General features: G+C 36.0%; 2 protein-coding genes across 4 annotated transcripts; both read left to right on the top strand.

Annotated features, from left to right (window-relative positions):
• On the top strand, nucleotides 1,457-7,396 carry LOC18772044 (F-box/LRR-repeat protein At1g67190). The gene is given in 4 exon segments (XM_020567477.1): nucleotides 1,457-2,162; nucleotides 2,547-3,629; nucleotides 3,631-3,954; nucleotides 3,956-7,396. Coding segments are annotated over 3 exon segments (1,284 nt in total). The 5' UTR covers nucleotides 1,457-2,162; nucleotides 2,547-2,753; the 3' UTR covers nucleotides 4,040-7,396.
• Nucleotides 9,630-16,826, top strand: LOC18774208 (transcription factor TGA9). Of its 3 annotated transcripts, XM_020567215.1 has the most exons (13): nucleotides 9,632-10,276; nucleotides 10,427-10,588; nucleotides 10,779-10,861; nucleotides 11,241-11,317; nucleotides 11,463-11,741; nucleotides 12,630-12,677; nucleotides 12,763-12,822; nucleotides 12,933-13,010; nucleotides 13,139-13,187; nucleotides 13,611-13,882; nucleotides 14,186-14,407; nucleotides 16,064-16,206; nucleotides 16,441-16,633. In XM_020567215.1, the coding sequence occupies exons 2-13, from the start codon at nucleotides 10,473-10,475 to the stop codon at nucleotides 16,526-16,528; spliced, it is 1,515 nt and encodes a 504-aa protein (XP_020422804.1). In that variant the 5' UTR covers nucleotides 9,632-10,276; nucleotides 10,427-10,472; the 3' UTR covers nucleotides 16,529-16,633. The 3 variants fall into 3 exon arrangements, with proteins under 3 accessions (XP_020422805.1, XP_020422804.1, XP_007205044.2); XM_020567216.1 differs by lacking the exon at nucleotides 12,630-12,677 and having other exon boundaries at nucleotides 9,630-10,276; XM_007204982.2 differs by having other exon boundaries at nucleotides 9,632-10,588; nucleotides 16,441-16,826.

The following is a 19,473-nucleotide window of genomic DNA, read 5'->3' as shown; positions in this document are numbered from 1 at the left end:
CAAGAATCTTTTCTCTTTTCATTAAACATGCATGCATAAAATAAATAAACCCACAAAAGAAAGTAATTCCAAGGCAAAAAAAAATATCGCATTTACTTTTATTTTTTATGATGTTCCTTGTCTTGGAATAAAAAAAGGCGTCAAGGAGCATAGTAAAAAAAAAAAGGAAAAAAGAAGAAAATAAATACAATAAAACAAGAGTGCTGCTCTTTCTACCCATTTGTCCTATTTTCCGACCCATCTTATTTTCAAAATTTTAAAAATAAATTTACTTCTTTATAAAATGACTTATGAGGACAACTCTCTCAATCTCTCTCACACGCAGCCACAACCATATTTTCTTTTTCTTTTTATTTTTGTTCAAAATCCACACCCATCTTCATACCCAACCCACCAAACAAAATGAAATCAACATCTTTCTCTCCCTGCGTTCTTCAAAAATTAGGAACGAGAAGAAAACCTAAACTTGCCAACTCATAACACCCCAATTTTATTTTCAGTCACACATAATCCAATTGTTTTTCTTTCTTCCCTAACTCTAAAGCTCAAGTAGTCTCATAATTACATCGACTTTGAGCTTTTGGGCAACTCTAAAACTGACAGAAACTCATGGTCATTTCCTTTTCTTCCTTTGTCTCTTTCTTTCCTTTTAATTTCAAATTCAAATAACACCTCTATTGCAGTCTCTGAAAATAAAAATTAAATAAAGCAAACATGTTTTTATTTTCTGGAACAGATAGAGTAATCAGTGTGAGGATTTTTTTTTTCTTCTGGGTGATAAGAAGGGGAGTGTTTTTTTCGTTGGCAGTAAGAGAGTTTTTCTTTGGTTGAAGAAGGAGAGTTAAATGTTTGTAAGATCATGGTGTTGACTGTTGGGTTTTCGCCAAGGAGAAGGTTGGGGTGGGGAACTGCGATTGGGGTGGGGATAGGCTAATTGAAGAATTTTTGTTTTTATTTTTTATAAATTTTTTTGTTATTGTAATAGCAAATATGGAAATACAATTAAATGGTATTTTAAGAATAATGGTGGGTGGAAAGATATGTTTGTGTTTATTCAATTTTATAAGGTGGGTGAGAAGATAAGGTGGGTGAGAAAATAGAAAGAGAGGTGGAAATAGCAGCACTTTAAGAGCAACTCCACCCATTTGCCCTTAGCCATGGCAAGGGTGGAGTTAGGGCAGTCACTATTCACGTGAATAGTGACTGCCCTTGCAAATAGTATTTTGTGTTTCCACCCATTGTCATGGCTAAGGGCAATTACTATTCATTTTTTTGTTTTTTTCACAAACTTTTTAATAAAAATAATTAATTTAGATAATATTTTCGGATAATATTTTTGGGTTCGTACATATCAATATTTATTATAAAATTCATATCTCAATTGGATAAAATTTTGGTATTTATAGAAAAAAAATGAGTATTTTTTTGGTATTTTTTAAAAAAAAATTCAATTTTTTTCATTTTTTTATTGCACAAAAATTGGCTGCCGTTGGATTAGAGAAAAAAATATGATCGGAGAGCCCAGAGTGCGACACGTGGACTTTTAGTGGTACTGTAGCGTCAGACATTGTAGCATCACTGTAGCAGAGCGACATTGTAGCGGCATTGTAGCACACTGTAGCGATGACGTCAGCACCAAAACGAGGGCTGGAGCTCGGGCCAACCTTGCCCTCGGGCCAGCCCAGGTTGCTGGGTCTCACCTTGCACTCGGGCCTGGGCTGCTCGCTGGAACACCTTTTTTTTTTTTTTTCTCCCCTAGCCTCGGGCTGGGTTGTCCGCTGGAGTTGGTCTAAAACAAGGTGTTACTTATATGTTGAGCATTTTAATTTATTTACGCAATATCCCGAAATGTTTTCAAGTTAATATAGAGAAAAGACCTTTTTGGATGACAAATTATGTAAGTAGGGATGAATTATCTAATGAGGATACTACTGCTCACCTTGATTTAATTGATTATTGATTCTTCCTCTCTCTCGATATCAGAAGTAGCGGATCTCAAGCCTATGCTCGGGGCTTTTCTTCTTGATCCACTCTTCATCTTCATCGAGTTTCCATTTCATTACCATTTGTACAATCATTTTTCAATCTGCATTTGCAATCCATTTCAAATTGTTCTTCTGGTTACTAACAGCACCTTTCACCACCACCCTTTTGATCTCCAGGTAATCAATTTTTTTATTTTTCGTTTCTGCATTTGGGATGGTTAAATTCGTTCTAATGCTTTTTTTTTTTTTGTTCTTTCGATATTGTATTTATTACCCACTATAATGTATACTATGAGAACTGAGTCGTTTTATTTGCTAGGAGTTTCTTCAATTCAGATTGATACCCTGATATTGGTTTTGTGGTGCTAATGGGTTTTGTATATATGGTTTTGATTTTTAGTTGGTTACAATTTTGCTACTGTTGAGCATTTTAATTTCTTTATGCAAAATCTGGATATTTTTTTTAATGTTTTCAAGTTACTATAGTGGTGTGTGTTAGATTTTGGTTTAGGGATCTCATAAACTGTGGTGGACCAATTATTTTCTTTCTTTGTTGGCCAGCATTTCATTTTTGTTGATTCCACCAGCCTTCTGCTATTAGAGTAGTACTGTCAACGGGAACATCTATTGACTGGTTTTACAAGTTCACCTTGATTTTTGAAGAGCATGACAATTTGCTTCTTGGGAGATTAAGTATTTCGATAATGAGTTGATACTTTGTGGAAACCCAAGTGGTGTTTTTGAGAAAATTGATTAGTGTTGTGGGTTATGGAGCACCTGCCTGTTGAGGTCATTGGTAACATACTGTCCCGGCTCAGTGCTGCGCGAGATGTGGTGGTAGCCTCCACAACATGTCAGAAATGGCGAGAAGCTTGCCGCAAACACCTTCACACGCTTTCATTCAATTCCAATGATTGGCCTGTGTATCGGGATTTAACAACTAGTCAATTGGAAATCTTAATAACGCAAACAATTTTTCAAAGTACTGGATTACAAGTACTATCAATCTTAATGGATGATGTTGAAGAGTTCTTGGGTTCCACTGTTATTGCATGGCTCATGTACACCAGAGAAACGCTTCGGCAATTGTTTTATAATGTTCGGACTGCTCCAAATGTAAACATTCTAGAAATTTGTGGGAGGCAAAAGTTGGAAATGTTGGTCTTGGGCCATAATTCTGTCACAGGAGTTGAACCCAAATTTCAGAGATTTCCTTGTTTGAAATCTCTTTCTTTGAGGTACGTTAGTATTTCAGCATTGGATCTTAGCCTTTTGCTAAGTGCATGCCCAAAGATTGAAACCTTAGAACTTGTCAACCCAGAGATAGCAATGTCAGATGCACAAGTGACTGTTGAGCTGAGCAGTCCAACATTAAAGAGCATTTATGCAGAAAGAATCAGTTTGGAAAAGTTTATATTGGAGGCTGATAGCATTCAGCGTTTGCACCTGAAAGCTTGTGCTCTTGAGGTCTTTGAACTCATTGGAAAGGGGACCTTAAAGCATTTCAAGATTGATGATGTTAGTGTCTTTCATCTTGATATCGGTGATAATGTTGAAAACCTTGAGATTGTAGATATTAGCAATTTTACAATTATATGGCCAAAATTTTACCACATGATCTCGAGATTGTCAAAATTGAGGAAGGCTTCGGCTATGGGATGTGATTTTTTATGATGAGGATGAGATTGTGGATTTAGAAACGATTGCTGTCTGTTTACCACAGCTGAGTCATTTGTCATTGAGTTATGATTTAAGAGATGGAGTGCTTCACTATGGTTTGCAAGGATCTTCTCATCTGGAGAATGTTACTTTCTTGGAGCTTGGGTGGACTCTAATCAATGATATCTTCATACATTTTGTTGAAGGGCTGTTGAAACGATGCCCAAGTCTTAAGAAATTGGTTATTCATGGGGTTGTTTCAGAAGCCAAAACCCATGAAGAATGCCAAACGTTAGCAAATTTCACCTCATCAAACGTTAGCAAATTTCACCTCATCCATCGTCCAGCTCATGAGACAATACATGTATGTAGAGGTGCAGTTTGAGTATGAGTAGAAACATTGCAACAAATATGTGAAATTCCAGTTTTGTTCAATTGTAAAAGCGCATATGCAGGTAAATTTTACAGCTTGTTGAGCATGAGCAGCTTTTTTGCATTCTATATGATAGTTGATCTGTCTTCCCCTGATTGATTTAGTAGTTTCTTAAACAAAAAATGGCTCAAGATCTCTCTCTCTCTCTCTCACACACACACACACACAGAGTTACATGCTCATGTGCAAAAAAAGGTGTGCACACACATCCACACATGCTAGTGCACACTGTTTTCTGTTGTTTTTCCTTGCTGATTTGCCTCCTTTTTCTTATGTCACTTTTGTAATCTTTCTTCAAGTGCCTTCAAGTGCCATTGATCGGAGTTACACAGTTTACCCCTGGTATTTGTCTCAGTTGTCTTTTTTCCTTATTTTGTTGTAACTTATAGTTGTGGTAGCAATGCAGTTACAAATTTGTTGTGATATTGCTGTCACTTCTCCCAAATTTGAATGTTATTACGCTTCCACTTCAAAAGGCATCTGTCTTTTATATGGTTGAGACTGTAGGTTTAAATACAGTTATTCACTGGAGCTACTCTGATACAGAAAGCATACATCTTATTGCTATTTTAAAATGACTGATTTAGAAGAAAGACTAAAATAAAGTGTGGGTGTAATTTTTCTGTCCGTTCACTTAAAGCGTTGAGCATTATTAATGGCTGGCAATTGGGGCCTTGAATACCTCATTCAATGAAAGGATCCTCACTCATCAGCTATATGTTGGCAGATGGGTAGGAATTGCCGAGTTCTGAATTAGGGTAACATGTGAAAAAGGAATTATTTTTTTTCTCCACCGGAATCTTATGATTTCTATAACAGATGACCATTTCTACTTCTTTTGGTTTTAAAGGATAATCGAAGTGTTAGTCCTTATAAAGAGGAGTGTGCGACTAGGAGTTAGAGCCAGGAGGAGTCATTATGTTTGAGAGACCTTGAAATTCTTATAATTGGTTGGTGGCTGTTGAACAGTGAAAGATGTCAGCTTACCTGACTATCTTCACACCTATTTCATTTTATAACGACAACTTATTATAATTTATGCTACTGTTTACTTAATTGATCTCTGTGACCAGTTAGCTAGTATTTCCAATATTCTTCAAATGTACATTAAAATATCTTCGTTGCATGTTGAATGTCACATCTCCGCCATCATTGATAGTTTTGTTCCTCTGCTACATTCTTTTTGGTGATGTGAAAAGTTTCTTGCCCTTCTTGTGATCAATCCATCTTGGAGTTTATGTCTCTTGTTTCTGCACCAGGAGCTTTATCTAATTGAATTGATGATAGATAAACTGCATTCTCATAAATAGTCATATGTTGATGCTATGCCTGATTCATCAGCTAAGTCCACTTCAGTGATCAATGTGATCATTCCTTGCTAAGGCTAATTTATGATAGCTGGAGCCTGGATTTCTGATTAGATAGGCAGCTGCAAAAGACACATGCAATGGAAAGATATAGGAAAAAGAATGAAGAAATTAATTTAAAGACTGTCAGTTGATTATAGAAACAAGTGTAACGTTTAGTTGTGTGATAGATAATAGAGAATGTTGTCTGAATATAATGAAAAATTAGGCATCTTGCTTTTTCAGGTTTCTTTTAGTTTTGGATTTTTAGCATGTTGTCCATTGGGATATCAGACACCAGATTGTGTCTTCTGGCCTTTTCACCTTGTATTCTAGATTAGGATTTTTATCATTTTTGTTTTTCTGTGTTGGGGTATTGAGCGGTTTGCAACCTGGAGTCTTTGAGTATCTATGCTCCTCTGTTTGATTGGATCTTCACATCTTGCATTAATTGTAGTGTGAAACAGGAGCTATGCTGCTAAATTTCTTCACGAGAATACGTATACAGGCTATGATACATATCTACACATATATGGTTGAGTTCAAAGAAAGAGTTCTGTGGAAAACGGTAATGTATGATCATTTGGACTCATTAATTAAGTATAAAAACGCCATATTAAGACACTAAATAAATTTTTTTCCTTAGACTATGTCTTTGCATGGCCCCCTGGAAATGCACATGGAGTCTTCGGCCTTGATCACTGTATGTTATGGAAATGAACATAGTATTTGAGGCTATGTAGCATTCAAGTTAATATACCACATTTAAGGCGTACTTCAACCACTTGTTTATACCATCCCATTTTGGTTTTCATTTGAGACATTAGGGTCACCAATTTGTTCATCCAGAGGTTTATGGGATAAGGTGCTTCACTGATTTTCATGTTCTCTTCCTTCCCTGTTTTCAAACTTAATATTATATGGCATTTTTTCTGAGTTTTGAACAGCCAGAAAACTTTTATGTGAAATGGTTATAGTTCTAAGACCATAGAGTGAAAGATTCCTACTCAAAATTATGGTGGTTAAGACTTTTTAAAAAGTCTGTTGAGATATATTTTTGTTGTGCTCTGGCAATCTCTTTTCTAACATGGACGGGAATATAAAGGCCACTTGGCCAGTCGTGCCCACCGTTTCTGGAGTATTTCTTGAGGTGCTAATTGCATAAAAAGTTGGCACTAGGCATTAGCAGAGTCCCACATTGCCTGGGTACCTTTGAGATGTGTTGTAAGCTGATTTTATGGATGTGTTCTATTGATAGATTTAGCATGGTATTAGCTATAGGGCAGGTGTACTGCAGGGATGATGGGTTCACGTAGTTGCATTTCCTGCCCGAAGTAGAATGGGAGAGCTGAGTGGCTCCAGCCCTAGCTCTGAGATGAAGTGTTAGCCTACTTTGACATTGCCTTGGTACCTTTAAGATATGCAACATATAAACATGAGACCCTCTTATAAGCCGGTCGTAAAGGATGCGTTCTACTTACAGGTTTTCTAGTCATTGTGGATCAGTCACATTTATCTAGATATGTTTTGTTTGCAAAAATCTGTGAACTTCCAACATACAATAGAAAGAGCCTGATGGTCAAGTGCTTATTCTCGTGTTTCTTTCTGATCAAAAGACATTTGGAGGCCCTGGGAAGACGCTCTGTTAAATCTGATCATGGCCACCAAAGCCTGCCCTTGTCTTTGAAGTATGTTGATGATTATGGATTTTTGTTGCACAGAAGTTTCACATGTACTTGAGTATACAAGCATTGCATTGATTGCAGACTTATTTGTTGTTCCAACAAATACATTTTTCAAACCGGCGCTAACTTGCTTGTGAGCATCCTAGTGGTGGTTCCTTGAATCATAACTTATTATGGTGTTACTCTGCAAACTTGTGTAAAGTTTTTTTATATTTTTATTCAATATAATTATGAGATCATAAAATTGGATTAGAAGTGAGAAAGTTTTAATTCAGTTACCTTATATGCTGAATCTGTATTGTTAGATTGAATCGTCATGTAATGCTTCAGCTTGAGACTTTGTATTTAAAACTTGTAAACAAATTTGGTGTCGTTTGCCATCTTGCAAAGGATCATATAATGTTCCCAACTGTCCAAGGCAAAATGGTCAGACCCAATGATAGTTTCTAGATTTGAAAATTTCATTTCCTTAGCCGGTCAGTGATTTGTGCTTAATCCACTCAAATAGATATTGATCATATGCAAGTCAATATTATTTTTCATTAGGTTAGATCTCGTTAGCTGTGTCTAGAATCTTTAGATGTGTTAAAAATTACGACTCAGATGAGTGTTTTGTGGGGGAAGGTTGTGAGCAAGCTACCGCTCAGTGAGATAGGGTACTGGTCGGCCAATGGAACTCACTACCCTACTCTCCTAGTCCTCATATAAATTTTCCTTTTTATAATCCAAGGCTATTCCCCTCTGCAATAAATACAAAACCGTATGCGCAGTTTCTCTCTCTTTTCTGGTGTGCAAATTTGTATTATGCGTATGCCACCGCTGCACTTGATGACCACTTTAACAACATCTGGACTTCCAAGTCCTTCCAATCCCAATAGCAGCATGCATCACACACCATGGGATAAGAAAGTAACAATTCATTACAATTAGGGAACTTAATTTGTCACATGTTGCAATTAAGAAACATAATTACAGTTAGTTTCTTAGATTTTGCTCATGAGTTTTGCTAATCATGATTGAATTCATAATTACTATCTTAATTGGGTTCACTGCTAATCATTGGCCAACATAATAATCTTATTGTTTTTGGTAAAAGGTCAACGCTAGGATCTACCTCAAACACAGCTACCTTTCATGGCATACCCCTACTAAATCTGTGCATTTTACCTATAAAGAAGCAGAAGATACATGTAACCTTACAAATGTGGACACGCATGCAATTAAATGATGTCTTAATAATAAAATGCAAGTTGGGTCTGGTTCAATTCAAGCGAATAATACTATAAAAACAACTACATTAATATATTTTAATCTAAGTCCTCTTATTGCTTAGGTGACAAGCAATTATGACTAAATCCAGTTTAACATAATCTACAAGGCCATAATTAAAGTTAGAATTTGAGCCCACCCAATCAGCTGTTTCCACACAAGCAGAAGGACATATAAAGAACTACAATTAGGGGGAATATAAGATCTATGTAATACATAATTATCTGACAAAGTCTGCTTGAGCGATCTCTCATATGAACAACATGTTGCAAGGTTTATTGGGGGAAAAAACATGACTTAAATACATATTTACCTAATCCATGAATATTTCTTAATTTAAACCAAACACCCCCTTTTTTTTATTTTTTTTTTTAAAAAAAAAAACCAATCATTGGTATATATCATAAGGGAATAATTGGTAGAAGGCATATTACGAAAGGTAGTAGATGAGCATGACATAAAATATTAATGTTATATACATATCAATCTCTTAATTAAAAAGGCCATGGGTCCATTACAATCTCGCTCTCTCTCTATATATATATTTATATATTTTCCTCAATAATGTGGGTTTAACTTTAAATTAATGTGAATATAATTCTTAATCACATCTTTTCCTCTATTCTTTTTTGCACTAAACGTCCTATTAATCTATATTTATTTTCCTTCTAATGACAGTTTTAATTGGGTTTGTACCTCTTCAAAGAAACTATAGGTTTGGTACACACTAAAAAGAAACAAAAAAATACACCTAATGTTGGAATTAGGAGTAGTTTATGAAGGCAAACTCAATCAATCAGCCATGACATTAGACCCCCTGGCTAGAACTCAGATAAACATATTTCTATTAATAGTAAGGAATCTTAATGAGCCATGGTTTTAGGTAATGACAGGGAATGGAGGTTGACCCATCAACAAAGGTAATAATACCAAACAAATCCATCTCAGAAGCAGGGATTAAATACACATAAGTGGGCTTTGCTTGCGGATTATTATATTCTAATGTTTTAGTTGAAAATGGTATAAGCAAAAAACTTTACAAATATTTTTTTAAAAACCTCTCTTTCTCAAAGGCCCCCCCCCACCCCTACCCCCAAGTTGTCAGAAATAAACTCCATCCCCTCTTTTGGGCTAGAAAAAAGATCACAGAAAACCCATTTGCAGCTTTTCCTTTCCTCCTCAGTCCTCACCTTTTACCATCTTTTGTGAAAGAAAACCTTGTCTCATCTCATATAAAAATGATGAATTCATTGTTATTTATCCTGTAAGTACTTGCATCTCTGAAGAGCACAATAAAAAAGAACCAATGGCATAGCACAGGCGGTTAGAAGAGAGAGAGAGTGGAGTAGGAGTCAGTGATTCCAGTGGGTTCCTGCCAAAGACCCCACATATGATTTTTCAATTTTTATTTTTAATTTCTTTAATTTTTTCCTCATTTAATATTATAATATATCTTTTTTTAAAATTTTCTGTTTTCAAACCCCACACACCCAAGAGGCCTGAGCTGAGAGACAGGTCTTGCAAGGACAAGATTTTCTGTACCATGGGATGAGTTTCAAAATCTGATAATATTTACTAAAGAGAGAGAGAGAAGGGTGATAAAGCAACCCCAAACACAGACAGAGTAATCAATTAGCTTTCTTCATAGAGAAGTAGAGAAAGAAGGAGACAGAGACACCCTCCTCAGAGAGAGAGAGAGAGAGAGAAAAAAAAAGATCAAAAGTTGCAAACAGAGACATAAATGAGAGAGAGACTTACTGGACCCTCTCTCTCCTGTGGTTTCTTTTAGATTATATCCTTTGATCTTTTGCTGCTTTGCTTTGCTTTGTGTATATGTCTCTTTCAAGTTCTTTGCTCCATATACACTTGGTCTAGGCATCTTAAAGCAAAACAATTGAGGTAAAGAGAGAAGTGAAATTCCTGGGAAATTGTTTTCCCATTCCCAAGTCCTCTGTTTCTTCTAGCTAACTGAAAAAAAAAAAAAACAAAAACAAAAACAACAGTTTTCTTAACTATGGCTTTCATTTCTGCCACATGTCCCGATTCCAGCTTCTTCTTGGAGTACAAAGATGAAAATGGTCTGAGAAAATCTTGCATGGCGAGTCATAGAGTTGGAGAGACTGCTACTGGTTTATCAGAATCAGGACCTTCAAATCACCATGTTCCTTATGCTGTTCTTCATGGGATGAATGCTCCGTCAACCAGTTTTCTGTATGATATCACATCAATTTCCAAACTTTCATTCAAATATTGCAATTTCAAGACTAATTTCCACTTGGGTTTCTTTTACTTTTCCAATTTGATTAATTTTTTTGCTGTTTGTTTTTCTCTGATCTGTTCATGTTTTTCTTTTGACATGGGCTATTAATTCTTTTTTTTTGCTTCTTTTGTTGGTTGCTAGCAATCAAGAAGGATCTGCCTTTGATTTTGGAGAGCTGGAAGAAGCAATTGCGCGGCAAGTTAGAAATGATGAAGCTCAAGCACGTATGCTTCTACACCTATCATCATTTCTGCTTTTGGTGACGTTTGATAAAGCATAACCAACCTCTTTAGAAAGCAGAGAGAGAGAGAGAGAGAGAGAGAGAGAGAGGGGGGGTGGGGTTTGAATATGTCTACTGGAAGCATAGAGAGGGTGGGGGGGTGGAGGTTACCATTTCCAATACAGTAATGATTCTGAGACGAGAGTTGAATGGCGTGAGGCTACAAACTTAGAAACCTTTAGCATGATTTTTTACTGACTCCATAACTGCAGAAAAGGAGGATTAGGTCCTCCCTCCCCCAACACCTTTTGATGCTTTGAAAAAATCTTGCAAGTCTTTATTTTGGTGATCCTCTGAGATTTGGCTTTTGTGATTCTTTGCAGCTTTATTCACAGGCAGGCCTGCTGCTACTCTGGAAATGTTCCCTTCTTGGCCAATGAGATTCCACCAAACCCCAAGGGTACAGCTTTGACCATCTCCATCCATAATCTATTCTCTCACAATTTTCAAATTGGGTTTTTCCTTTTTTTTAAAAAATTTTGTTTTAGTGATTTTCATAATTACCCAGATGGAAATTTGATTAATTTTTGCTTTGGAAATGGCAGGGAAGTTCGAAGTCAGGAGGGGAAAGCACAGACTCAGGATCACAAGTGAACACTCTCACAAGCAAGGGAGAGGGTGGCCAGTTGGAGCCAGAATCTCCAATCAGTAAAAAGGCATCTTCCTCAGATCACCAACAGACTTTTGATCAGAAGCATCTACAGTTTCAACAGCAGCAACAATTGCAGGCTCAAGACATGGCAATAAGTGACAGTTCAAGAGGAGGAGCAGTAGGAGTAGGAGCTTCACAAAGTCAATCAGCTGCCAAACCATCCCAGGAAAAGGTTCTTTAAATTAAACTCCTCCTGTTTTGCAACTGTAATCTCTCATTTCTTTCTCATATCATATCATCCCATATCCCCAGAACTGAGGAAAAAGTTGGCATCTTTATTGTTATTATTACTGTTTTCATCTCTCTCTCTCTCTCTCTCTCTCTCTCTCTCTCTCTCTCTCTCTCCAAATATTATAGCACAGATCCCAAAACTCAGAAAATCAAAGAAAGACAGAGTTTACCTTATTTCTGAACGATTTTCTGATAAGCTGTCTGACACAAGAAAGAGAGAGAGTTTGTACACACAAACTTATAAAAATAATAATAAAAGAAAAGGAAAAGTGAGAATCTTCACAGTAGTTACCACTGTGTTTTGCCTATAATAAATATGCCCCACTTTACTCACTGTTTTTTGTCTATAACACAACCAAAACTTCTTGTTTCTTTCGCCTTCAAAAATCCACTTTGAAATTAGAAACCCAAATTTACTTGCCTCGAGAGCAGCACTCAAGTCATTAGCATCACAAATCAGAAATGCTTCCTGGAAATTCTGTGAGCTTTTCTAATCATTGTTGTGGTTTTGTTTCAATCAAATCATGGAATCTTCCCCTATGATTCTGCATACATGTCTAATCCAACTATACAAGCATACATAAAAGCATAACCTTTTTTTTCTTCTTCTTTTTCCTTCAATTTCCATCTTCTTTTTTTTTTATTAAAAACCAAATAGAGATAGAGATGCCATGCCACCTTCCTCATGTCTCCTTGTTCCCAACCTTAAAACAATTTCTTAATTTATTTTGGTAATTTATTCCATGTGGTTATTTCCATACTCAATCAAAACTCTCTCTCTCTCTCTCTCTCTCTCCCCTTTTTCTTATTCATGTTTTCAATGTTCCAGAGGAAGGGAGCTGGTTCAACATCAGAGAATAAACAACTTGATGCTAAGGTTTTCAACATAACAATATTCTTGCATTTCTTCTTTCACAATTTTTGACATCAACTTTGAACTGAAGTACCTTTCATTGGTTCAGACATTGAGACGTCTAGCTCAAAACAGAGAAGCTGCAAGAAAAAGCCGTCTCAGAAAAAAGGTAAATGTCAGTTATCAAATCACACACATTAAAAAAAATATATCTAATTTCCCGGCTACTTTATTTAGCTTAATTATTATTTTAATGGTCCATTCTCTCCTTGTCATTAGGCTTATGTGCAACAGCTAGAGACAAGCAGGATAAAGCTTACCCAGCTAGAACAAGACCTTCAAAGAGCGCGCGCTCAGGTTTTATTTAAAAGCTATGAAAAATTATTTCTGACTTAAAAAATTACAACAGTTAAGATTTATTATTTATTTTGTTAATGGTATTGAATTTTCTTTTTATTTTTTTATTTTAAAAAATATTTTCTTAGGGGTTGTTCTTGGGTGGTTGTGGTGGTGGTCTTGGCAATATCAGCTCAGGTGAGTTTCTTGACAAAAAAACCTTTTTATGTAATTTTTTTTAGAAATTAAAAAAAGTTGATAAATGTAAAAATTTAAATTTCTTTTAACATTGAAGCTTCCAGTCAAATATGGAGTTTGACCAAATGATGGAGAAAAATTGTGGCATGTATTTTAAATGGAGCAGATCTTTCATATTTATAAAAATGATTTTTTTTTTTTTAATGGTTTAACTTTTATCTGTGCATGCATTATTTAAACCCCCCCGTGCTATAACTTTTCAACTTTTAGCACAATAATGTACTCTTTTCACCAAACAATTATTAATAAATATAAATATAATTTAAAATAAAATATGTGCTTTATTTTCTTCGCAGAAAATTGGCCATGATCATGTAATATTGGTTATAAATTATTTATTTATTTTGTTATTGTTTTTTTTAGGTGCTGCAATATTTGACATGGAATATGCAAGATGGCTAGAAGACGACCACCGGCACATGTCGGAGCTCCGAACAGGGTTGCAGGCACATTTATCCGATAGTGATCTTCGCGTAATTGTGGATGGATACATTTCACACTATGATGAAATTTTCCAGCTGAAGGGAGTGGCTGCTAAATCTGATGTGTTCCACCTCATTACTGGAATGTGGACTACCCCAGCTGAGCGTTGCTTCCTCTGGATGGGTGGTTTTAGACCCTCTGAGCTCATCAAGGTTTGGGTTTATTTCCATGTTTATGCACACAACTATTTATTCCGAATTATTATCATATATATATATATATATATATATATATATATCAGAGCTTAACTAGCTAGGATTGAAATAAAAACATTTCAATTTGATCATGCAAAAGTTAATTATTTGCCCCTTTTTAACAGTTTTAGGATAAATTATTGTATGCGCCGGTTATATGATATCGCTTACAATATATTATGAATTATGGTTAAATAATCTTATTGCCCTTCACTTTTCACTTGTTTTACTTAATGGGTGTTTCTCTTTGTTATTAATCAGATGTTAACAGCACAGTTAGACCCACTAACAGAACAGCAATTCATGGGGATATATAGCCTCCAGCAGTCCTCGCAACAAGCAGAAGAGGCACTTACTCAAGGTCTAGAGCAGCTTCATCAGTCTCTGGTCGACACCATTGCCGGTGGGCCAGTCATCGACGGCATGCAACAGATGGCCGTGGCTCTGGGCAAGCTCACTAATCTTGAAGGCTTCGTTCGCCAGGTAAATAAAAGTAGTAACAAACATGATCATGAGAAATAAATAACATAGCATTATTTTATTCATTTGACCATGGAAAATCAAAGCTCATTTTGCATCCATCACGCAAAGTCAAGCATGTACTTCATATATATAATTAATCTTTTTGTTAAGAATTGTTTTATAACATGCAGTAGTCATTTTGTTCTTCTTTCTATTGAACCCTAGGAGGTTATTTATATATATATAGCTATTATTATATATATTTATTAGCATGCTTGCCTGGTGCTTTTTGAAAATGAATTTGTGTCGGAGAGTAAAACGTGGTGTCTCGTTCAGTCGATTTCTGAAAAGCATTAAAAAGTTTCATATTGCATTTTCCAGATTTGACCGATACATATCGATGTCTAGGTAAAATCCGTTCTATAAGTCCTAGACTAACCCACTTTTCAAAATATCCGAGGACTGATTAGATTTTGCGTGACGAATCTACAAATAGTTGATGGAAATGGAACCCACTTGAACAAGATTAAGATTATCTTTACTAAAAGGGCGGCGATTATTTTTATAGTTGTGGCGCATTATTATAGGTTTCAACGACTACCAGTCAGTCACGCTAATTATTGTTTTAACATTAAGAAGGTGTATGATCTTTTCATCACACCACAAAGAGTTGAAGATAGAACTTGGGTAGGTGACATCAACATGGTAGTTGATCTGAATTCTTCTAACCAGTCCATTTTTTTCATTATATTCCTTCCTTCTGTCCTCTTGTTTTGCGCCGCCATTCTCTAACCTACACCTGAAGGGTAAGAATCCAAGGGCTTTCATTTTCACACACATCACCTTGATTTAACATTTTAATTGACTTTTAGTTCAAGCTCCTACTAATTAAAGAAATAAAAATGGAAACATCCATACTATAGTCAACTAAACATTGTATCTACATTTTTATCATTTCCATGTTCATCCAACCGTTCAATAAATATCTACTGTGATGGTCTTGATGATCATGAATATCCCAATTGACCATGAAGTTTTCCATTCATCAGGGCTGTCACTATCATGCTCTTGGTCAAATTTTCAGACAGATGATATATGATATTATACAGATAATAGATTGGTCACATCCTCTACATGCTTGCCACGTATGTAGTTGGCTTTATTGGGTCATCATAATTTCATAAACCCCATAATTTTGGGGTGCACCAGTATTTCTTTTTAGCTAGGGTGTCAATCAAGATGCTGAATGCTAGGGTTTTGGTGTAGTTTTTCCATCCCAAATGTTTCTTTCGGAGGTAGGTTTGAGTGTGATGTTTGTTGAAATGAAAACCGTAGCTGGACCTATCGACTGAATTTAAAATTCAGATGGCAAATATAAGTAATAAATTAATTGAATATGTTGTATTATTTTTCTAAACCATGATTGGAACAGTCCAAATTCATAGATGGAACAAGTTTTTCCAATTTCAACTTGTTTGAAATGTTGTTTAAAGGCTGTGCCCATGTGACCTTGCACTGGGGACCCATTCCACGGTCTACATATGCATCATGGTTCTTGTTTAATCTTATATTATTTACAAAATCAAACATGCTTTTTCTTCTTTTGTGTCTCTTGTGCTCATTTGGTCGTCCTGAGAATTAAGTAACTCTTTATTTGCGTGTCCCAATTGTACTTAGGCTGATAATTTGAGACAACAAACCCTTCATCAATTGCGCCGGATTTTGACAGTTCGTCAGGCAGCTCGATGCTTCCTTGTAATCGGCGAGTACTATGGACGATTACGAGCACTTAGTTCTCTTTGGGCATCTCGACCGCGAGAGTAAGATCTTCACAACTGCTGTTTTCCCATAATTTGTCCCTCTTCTCTTTTACATAGGGTGAAGCGTTACAATAGGTCCTACATACACCTATTGTGACTAGCGACAATGAATTTTTGTTCTTGCATATGTTTTTAATGATTAACTTTTGAATTATGATGTATGGATAGATAGTCTGCTAACAATGATTACTAATTATAACCACTGAATTAATAATTATGTCCTCAACTCTGCAGGAGCATGATCAGCGATGACAACTCGTGCCAAACAACAACAGACTTGCAAATGGTTCAACCTTCGCAGAATCACTTCTCATCCTTCTGATCAAATCCCAATGTAGCCAGAGAGCTGCCTCGTAATTACTGGATCAACTTCTTAGATTTCTAGCTTTACTGGCTGTGCTGCTGGGTGTTCCTTGATCAAGCTACTACTTTAGAAGAGATAGGACATTATATATATATTTTTCTGCTTTTTTTTTTAAATTTTTAATTTTTCTAATGTCATTGTGTCACCACTACGTTATCTTGTAAATGTAATTCAATATTTTCTGTGCATGAGAAGCTTCTTCCACTTGCTTAAAGAAAAAGAAAAGAATATTAAACAATGAAACACAATTCTATAATTTATCGAGCATATTGATGAATGTTATCTTCATCTAACGGCTTTTGCATGATATACACAGAAAGGTGGCGAGAGAGAGAGAGAGAGAGAGAGAGAGAGAGAGAGAGAGAGGGAAATCGGTATGTTGTCATCGTCTAATGTCTTTATTATTGAAACAATGGATGGTTGTGTTTGTATGTGAGAGAGAGAGAGAGAGAGAGAGAGAGAGAGAGAGAGAGAGAGAGAGAGAGAGGTGGGTTGTTGCATGCACTTCATTTATAAGAAGTGGTTGCGATGAAGAAGATGAATATATTATAGTGCAGAAGGGACAAGGGTAGAGATAAAGGATATAAACTGAGTGGATTGTCTTCTTCCTAATTGTTTGTGGAGAAAAGTTGTATGCATAGAGGGAAAGGTTGGTTGTTACCTTCATTTATATCAAGTGGTTGCAACTTAATTACAAAGGAGAGATTATTTAATCCACAAACAGACGAAGATGATGTGTGCGCATGCATGCCTGTCTACGGAGAGAGAGAGAGAGAGAGAGAGAGAGAGAGAGAGAGAGAGAGATTGATTGTCTGTTTGTTTGTTTGTATATATATCAAGGAGCCATTTGCATAAAAGCTGGACATGTGCACGCACAGTTGTACCTTGCAGAAATAAATGTTCCTTAATTTGATGAACTTGTATGTGAGATATCCGGAATAAAAATATATAAAAGAATTCCTCTTTTTTTATACGAAAAGATATTACAATCATGAAACGCTCGATAACCCCCGAACATCTACGGGGGAGGAGTACATGAATGATATATATTCAAATGAGCGTGACTCCAAATAATAATGCAGAATCGAGGTGTAAAAATATTCAAATTTAACAAGTTCTTAGCCTCTATCCAATTTTTCAAAATGGTAAAAAATCAGGGTTATATTGATTATCAAAGAGATGTTTGATATTTTTCTTCATTTAAAGAATGTGAAATTGACATTGTTATTCAGAAACAGTGAAGATGAAATATGAACATTGTGGGTTAATAGTGAACCATGACATAGGTACTATGGCTTAGGGTTACACATACGGGATGAGGCTTCGAGTTTGAATTCTAGATTTTCAGTAGACGATGCTTGAGACATAGGGCTCAAGAGCCTAGCTAGGTCTAGTTATTGGGGCTAGGAACTCGAGGTCAATCAATAGAATTTCATGGTTGGGAGTCGGTTGATCAAGTATAATTGATACGTAGGTGAAGGGGATAAATTAAAACCTTAATGGACAGATGTATGACAACAATGATCAAATAGATCTGGAGACAATATAACTAGTCAACAACTAGTCATAGACCTATGAACATATAAGCATAACACAGATGCACAGCATATCAAATATTCAAATTTCTGCAAACCTAGAAGATAACTAGGTGACAACCTAGGCACTCAGAAGGACCCGTCAATCTTAGGTATCCCCTGTACTAACAACAAGTAGAGTGATAGTTATGTGAACATTCATCAACATTTTAGATATAACACATACAGTATGACTAGGCATATAAATAAGAGAATCACACTAGAAATGTTTACCCAGAAACCCATCATTGGGAAAAACTAGGTGTCATCACTCTGACCAGGCAATCCACTAAGTCAAGGAGGTTCTTATAGAAAAAGTAATTACAAGCTCAAGCAATCCTAGGTCTATTTAGGAAATGAGTACTATCTCCATGTGCAACCTTCTTCTCCAAATTTAGTTGAGCTAGCAGCTTGTCCTTCATGGAAATGGCAACTAGTCCATCAGCTTCTTCACCCCATGGCACCGCAACTCAGCTCCAGATTGATAGATCAATGAATATGTAGATACAAGGAATAAAAGATCGATTTCTTCAAGAAACCATTCTTGAAGAAATTAATCCAAGAATCTGATTTAGATATGAATGAGAATGTGTTTAACTATCCTAGATGCAAATTTTGAAGAACAAAGCAAATTTCAAAAACAATTTGAAAATCTCATTTTGGAAACCTCATACCTCACTCATCTCACCGTTTGTAGAGGAGAAGAAGAAGATGACTCTCTTTCTCTCTCTCAAAAATGATGAATGAATGAGTGAAGAGGATTTTAAATATCAAAGCAGAATTTCAAAACCACTTTTCAAAATCTCATCATGAAAACCCAGGCTTCAAAGAGAAGGAAGGAAAGCAAAGAAAAAAGGCTCTCAAAATTCTCTCCATCTGTCAGAGTGACGGCTACAGTGTTGTAGCCTCCCTTTTTACCCAAAAAGAAGTTTGCCCTAAATTCCTCCAACTAGCAGTCACTCAATGGCTTCAAAATAAGACCCAAAAAAATCAGAACGTAAAACCTATAGCAGGTAACGCGTGAGAAATTAAATGAGTTGGCAGTAACGGATGACTAGTCATCACTTTGACTCAATATGTCCTAATATATATGCAATGCATTGATGATCTTGATTGCATCGTGCCACTATTGATCTCAGCCACAATAATCATCTTCTACTAGACTATCCTAGTCTAATTAACCTAAAGCTTGATGAATTACATGTGCAATTACAAAATTGTCAAGGAAAGCTAAAAGACCTTGGCTAAACATAACCTAACATCAAGCCTCGCGACCTTGGGCATATTGTTCATTGCCAAGGGCGGAAGGTTTGGGGGGGGGGGGGGGGG

This window comes from Prunus persica, chromosome G6, assembly GCF_000346465.2.
Source record: "Prunus persica cultivar Lovell chromosome G6, Prunus_persica_NCBIv2, whole genome shotgun sequence".
NCBI lineage: Eukaryota > Viridiplantae > Streptophyta > Magnoliopsida > Rosales > Rosaceae > Prunus > Prunus persica.
This window is presented reverse-complemented; position numbering and strand designations above follow the sequence as displayed.